The following is a 6,206-nucleotide window of genomic DNA, read 5'->3' as shown; positions in this document are numbered from 1 at the left end:
CGCCACCATGAGGTTGATGTCTGTGGTGTTTTGGTGAAATGTCTAAGGAGGTACTAGATGGACTGACTTTAAATTTTATTCTTTAACAACATGAATATTTCATGTAGCTCAGGTCAAAATTTCACCTGCAAAAATAATTACACACATACACCACACATACTTGGTGGCACTCTGGCGTTAGCATTAAGCATTAGCATTAAGCATTAGCGCAAAGCACCGGTCTGTAGCCTTGATAAGCTAATATTTGCGAAACAGCAACAAGAGACTAGTGGCTATAACGTTAAAGGATAATTTCACCTTAAACTGAAAATGGTGTTATTAACCGTTCACGCTTATGCTTGATACAAAGTTGGGTAAAATGTTGTGATCCACAAAAAAAACAGCAGTGCAGCATTTCCAAAACAACAGAAGTAGACGTGGATGTGTTTTAAAATGTAAAAAAACAATCAAAAACTAAAAACAAAATGGTTCCATACATGGAGCTACTGCTGCAGTTGTGTAGGAGAATGCTGCAACGCTGCTGTGGAGCTCAAGTCATGTTTTGTGGACTGTGAAATACTAATTTAAACTTGAAAATGTCTTAAAAATGTCTCAATGTGATGTGTAAATGGAGCCACCATAAACAGCATTCATAAAAAGGTACATTTGTAGTTAAACTTTAGTTAAAAGTTAATTATATTTTTCACTTACAAACAATGAAACACTGATTGAAGTTGCAATTTATGTTTATGAAATCTTGTACATGTAAATAATGGTTTACAACACTGAATTTGAACGACTAAAAATGTTTTTTAGCGACGGTTATTACGAAGTGTTCCCTGATCTTCACATTATAAATATCTGGGGAAGACTGTTGAAAACTTTATTTGTTATTTCTACAGGCCGGGTTCAGTGTCAGTCGGTGTAAAACACTTTTCCTCTTCATCACAACTATGGAGTCAAGTGGTCTTCAGCTGTGTCTCCTTTTCCACAATCAAAACTGTCCATGAACCAAAGTAGCTCGAGTAACAACAGAGGTAGGAAGAGGCGGCATCAGTTAAAAACATATTTATTTCGTCAGCTGGATCCAACATCATGTTTTCAGACTTGTTTACATTCAGACAACTGGGTGAGACCACATGCTGAGGACAGGAGAGGAGGCAGGTCGGTGTGCATGGGTGCTCTCTCATACAATCGTCTGTATGGACGTGTAAATATGTCTCTTTTTGTACAGTCCTCTCTGTAGAAGTGTGTATGGGCACTCTTTTGTGTGTGTGTGTGTGTGTGTCCTCTCTCTCGCTCTCTCAGACGGTCTTTTGATCCGTCGCCTCCGGAGCTGTTGAGGCAGATGCTGAGTCCTCCTGGGTCTTGTCTAATCCCTGGCTGCAGCCTCGGTCACCTGACTGCTCTTTCACCGTGTTGCCAGCGTTAGAGTAGGACGCGTCTATACTCTCATATGGCTCTGATGTCCACTGAGAAGGAGAGAGAGAGAGAGCATGCTGGAGCAATCTGCCAACTGATCGAGTACAAATTATCTGGTCAAACTTTTCTAGCTGCAATACTACTTAGGTATTTTGAGAGATTTTCCAACTAGACTAGACTATTTAGATCAGCCAAATGTAGATCGACTACAACATAACATGACTGTTTGCCTGTCTGGCCATCAGATTTGGGCTCATAACAACAAAAAAATCAATGCGGTATTCTTATTTTATGGTATTAAACTGTCAGAGACCTCAGAATTTTGCATTCACTGACAGTCAAAAGGGGGCGGGGCATGACACAAGGTCACAGTGCCCGGTTGGGCGGCTCTCAGGAAACAGGAAAAGTCAACTTGAGATTTAATGGAGACCTGAGTGAAGGCCAGCAGTGCATATAAAGAGGCCGGTCTTCGTCGCGTACCTGCGTGGCCCTGCTGCTCGACCTGTGCGAGGGCCCCATGGCGATGTTGACGCTGGACGAGGACTGCGTGTCGGTGGTGTTTCCCCCCTCAGCAGCGGACAGCCCGGAGATAACCAGGCCACTGGAGAAACTACGCTTCCCAAACAGCAGGCTGAGAGTGGACGAAGACGAGGAGACCTGAGCGAAAGGCACAGAGCACAAATATGCTCATGCACAAACAATTACCAGAGAGAGAGCAGGCTGTGTCTAAGAATAACTGTGCACTATAATCACATGCTCGGGCCATCAGCTGGGAAAATGCTTTATTGGATAAGTTTTCATGATAATCACATCAGTGAAACCCTGAGCCTCGATCTAAAACACACAGTCACGATAGCGTCGTCTCGCCTAACGTCTGTGCAAACAAAATGCTGATATATGCAGAAGTGAAAAACAAGCTGGCACCTGGCTGGAGCGCTGCTGATGCTGTGCTGCTTGAAGCTGCGAGCTGATCCCTCCGGCTCCCGAGAGCCGAGGGACCTGAGGAGAGACAAACATCTTACTGCTCTCTTCTCTTAAGAAATAAATCAGTTAAACATTGTCTGTGTGTGTGTGTGTGTGCGTGTGTGCGTGTGTGTGTGTGTGTATACCTGGGAGAATATCGAGGCTATGGACGTGTTAAAGGACAGCTGACTGTTGGACAGACGCTGGACAAGCCCATGGGCGGAGGCCGAGTCCAGGATGGGCCCTGATTGGCTGGTGACGGGGGGACGCTGACTCTGAGGCTGAACCGACCGACTGCGGTACTCTCTCCTGGCTGCGGGGGCACGAAAAACAAACACACACAGAAAGAATGTCTATGATCAAATATATTAAAAGATAACATAAATCAAGAGTGTAAAGAGATTTTGTTGGTGTACCTTTTCAGTGAAATTACATTAAATCAGCTGTTTATCTCTCTGAATGTTTTTAAAGTAAACATGGGTTTTTGTTCATATCATATTGACTCGAGTGAGAAGATGTTCAATTCAAAACTGTGTTAGAAAAACCTCTAAAAACAGCAAGAAGTCAAGTCTTATTCTGTGTACTGTCAGGTAATTATTCCATGAAAAAAAAAAAGAAAGTCCGTCTCTTCTCTACCCCGCCCACTGGTTCTTAATGAAGAAGCAAAATCTTGAAAACATATCTCAACTACAACGGCACTCAGCAGAGTAGATACCTCCTCCAAGGCCCATCAGTCCCCTTTAATTCACACAAACTTAATCTAATATCTAAGAAAAAATACTTAACGCGGGTGCGAACGTGTACCTGCGTTGTGGTGCCTGTGGCTGTGTGTCGTCCGGGCTCTGTGCTGATACAGGCTCAGGCTGTTGGACGTGACGGAGGACGGCCGGTTGTGGCTCAGCGAGGACGAACCGCCAGCACCGCAGTCCACATCCTCCATGTTCACACCGCTGTTACAGCTGGTCAGGTTGTCCTTACGCACCCTAGAGAACACACACACACAGCTCTGATTTATTTATTCATGTCCGCATCAGTGTGAGGGACACACACCGACATACAGCCATAAAAAATGTATTGAGTCTTGACTATTCCAGCAACACAAACACACACTCAGAGTGAGAGAGAGAAGTTACGGAACTGTGCGAGCATATGTGACACACACTCCATCTTAAATTAGTTAAGTGTGTTCTGGCTGACGAGGCACAGCCAATCTCCTGGCTCCTCAGCTACTTAGCGAAATTACGACAACACCTTCAACTCAAGGCCGATGAAACAAGATTAACAATCTAATCTTATCTGAAGGGAAAAAAACCCGGCAGCATAAGGAGCTTAGAAGAGAAAACACAAGCCATTAGCTGACCTGTAGAGGTTAATGCAGAGCCTGTATGTTAAGCTACGCTGAAGGTAATGTGTAACAGCGGGATTGAGATGGAATAAAAGCGGATGGAGGGCGAGATGTGGGGAGTGATGCAGAGTCGGAGGAAGAAGGGGAGCTCTTTATCGCAAGTGTCCCGGCCGTGTATTTAAGATTACATTAAGTTGGCGGGGGGAAGGTCTCTCCCCTTCATTGCCGACTTCCACTAAGTCAATATCTGTAAATCCACAGAGGATCGCTCGCTCGGCAGGCAGCCGGAGCATTACGCCGCGGCTGGCACATTATCCGGAGTGATTTCCACCAAACACAAGCAGCTGGATGAGAAAACATTACAAAGTTTCCGTCAACTCGTGTGTCATCAGCTTGTTCGCCTCTCGCACATCATCTTTATCCTTAATTTGCAACTTCAACAGCTCAAAAGTCATGAGGTAATCAAGCTAATAGGCCCTATTCACATGGCGGCCATTTTCTCCTGATGTGGGAAGATGAAATGTGTTCCAGTTTCATATAAACGCCAGGAGTCTGACAAATCTTTTATGATTTCTTCCTAAATGATCAGCTACTGAAAAGAAAATGGATAGTGAAAGTTCGAGCTGTACTTCAAGGTAAAACAACACATCTGTGTCATGGTTTGCTACATGAGTTCATCATTTCCTGTTTTACTTTGTAGATTGATCCTCATGTGTCGTGTTGTTACTTTCCACTTCCTGTCTTTGTCCTCTTCCCCCCCTTTTTCTGAGTACACCTGTGTTTTACTTCATTAGTTCTTTTGTATCTAAGTCTGTCTTCTTCCTGCACTTCTGTTAGATTCTCTGTGTCATTATGTTTACTTTGTGTTCCCACCTTGTCCTTCATTGCTTTGGGTTTGTCTTCAGTTTTGTATTTCTTGTAAGTTTTTTACCTCGACCTGCTGTTTGTAGTTTCCTTTTGGATTTTGGAATTGTATAAGCCCTTAGGTAACATTAGCATTCAGCCACTTCCTGATAGTGTTACATAAAACAATAGGAAAGGTGTAAATTCACTCTAAAATATCAACATACTTCTTGAGCACATTTTTGAGGAGCTAACGTTAGCATTCAACCACATTCTAGCTAAGATCAGGGGGAGGTTGAATGCTAGTGTTCGCATTTAGCCACTTCCTAGCCAACATTGCAGTTTGATAGTGTTACACAATACAATAGGAATGACGTACATTTATTCCAAAATATAAACATACATCTTGGACACTATTCTATTAAAGCCTGGAAGGGAAATGCACTCGGTGTAATCAAACAGTAATGGTAGCTAGGAAGAGGTTGAATGCTAATGTTAGCTAATGGGTTATCAAATGCGTTGTTTTACCTTAAAAATGTGCCCCGATATCCCTTTAAATGTTCCCTATCCTTTGTCTCTCTCAGTTCCTGATCAGTCAGGAAGAGGTGAAATATTAATGAAGTTTTTACGACATGAGCGTGAAGCCAGAGTAATATGGCCGCTAGGTGAACATTTTCAGCCTTCTTTTCAGCAGTGTTATAGTCTCTCGTGAAATGCTATTTTATTATTTTATTGATACTTGTGTGAGTATTATCCCTTAGCTGAAATTCATTACATGCTGCATCTGAGGCGAAAGAATTAGAGGAGGTTTTTACCGTAAGTGTGCGCTCTAGACAGTGCTAAATAAATTATCCATCTTATTTAAGGATCCTCAGAGACTGACTGCTGTTCCAGGAAGTGAACCCACGACCTTTCAATGAAAAACATTGTCTTTTTACAGAGTGGACTACATAAAAAGTGACAAGGGAGCCTTTTCTTTCTGTCTTGAGCATGTGAAGAATGATGGTTGAAGAACTCAGTCACAGGGGAAGGGAAACAGGAATATGCAGAGATAATAATTCATCCTCAGCTGACCGTAACCATTTAGTGCAGAGCCAAGAACGAATCACATCCAGACTTAGAGCCCCGCCTCCGATGCTTCGCAGGGTCCGGTGTGTTCCAGCATATGATGTTGTTAGTGGTGACACATACCTAAAAAAAAAAAATAAAACCAATGTATGCCACAGGAGACATCTGCAAATAGGCCTTGTGATGTCTCGACAGTAATACAATAACATATCGGTGAGCGGCGCATACATGGGGTAGCCCAGCGGCTGGTCGCAGGACGAGTTGACCATGTTCCTCAGCGCTTGCTTTGAGTTCTGGATGCTGCCGCGTTCTGGGTTTCGGTTCCGTAAAAACACCAGCTCCTGCTGCTGGCCGGCCCACAGGCCTCGCACACACTCCTTATTGATCTGCAGAGAGAGATGGGATCGGATCGTTGGCCTCATCCAGGAAACCGGACGTTTTAGTTTAGACATCGTCCGTGAACAGCTGAAACTTTATGTTGCAGAGGAGTAGCAGGAAAGGAGTGCACTTAACAAAGAGACACAAGATTGATCAATGATGCTTTTAAAACCCACACAGGTAAAACTGTGGTCGTTCTGTGCAACAG

The 6,206-nt window shown here is 43.6% G+C and overlaps 1 protein-coding gene across 4 annotated transcripts in view; it reads right to left on the bottom strand.

The window, feature by feature from the left end:
• Positions 1–1,032: 1,032 nt before the first annotated feature.
• The window catches only part of pcnx2 (pecanex 2), a 28,894-nt gene continuing 23,720 nt past the window's right edge, over positions 1,033–6,206 (bottom strand). The window contains exons 34-40 of one of the 4 annotated variants that reach the window (XM_037124884.1): positions 5,849–6,006; positions 5,627–5,743; positions 3,169–3,347; positions 2,511–2,677; positions 2,326–2,400; positions 1,882–2,058; positions 1,033–1,451 (exon numbers count right to left, since the gene is read on the bottom strand). In XM_037124884.1, coding sequence (XP_036980779.1) covers positions 1,284–1,451; positions 1,882–2,058; positions 2,326–2,400; positions 2,511–2,677; positions 3,169–3,347; positions 5,627–5,743; positions 5,849–6,006 — 1,041 coding nt within the window. In that variant the 3' untranslated portion in view covers positions 1,033–1,283. Of the gene's footprint in view, positions 1,452–1,881; positions 2,059–2,325; positions 2,401–2,510; positions 2,678–3,168; positions 3,348–5,626; positions 5,744–5,848; positions 6,007–6,206 lie in introns of those variants that run through there. The other 3 variants (XM_037124885.1, XR_005079477.1, XR_005079476.1) reach the window with 3 other exon arrangements.

The sequence above is a fragment of the Acanthopagrus latus genome, chromosome 15 (assembly GCF_904848185.1).
Source record: "Acanthopagrus latus isolate v.2019 chromosome 15, fAcaLat1.1, whole genome shotgun sequence".
In the NCBI taxonomy this organism is placed as follows: domain Eukaryota; kingdom Metazoa; phylum Chordata; class Actinopteri; order Spariformes; family Sparidae; genus Acanthopagrus; species Acanthopagrus latus.
The sequence above is the reverse complement of the archived record's forward strand: the minus strand, read 5'-3'. Positions and strand labels throughout refer to the sequence as shown.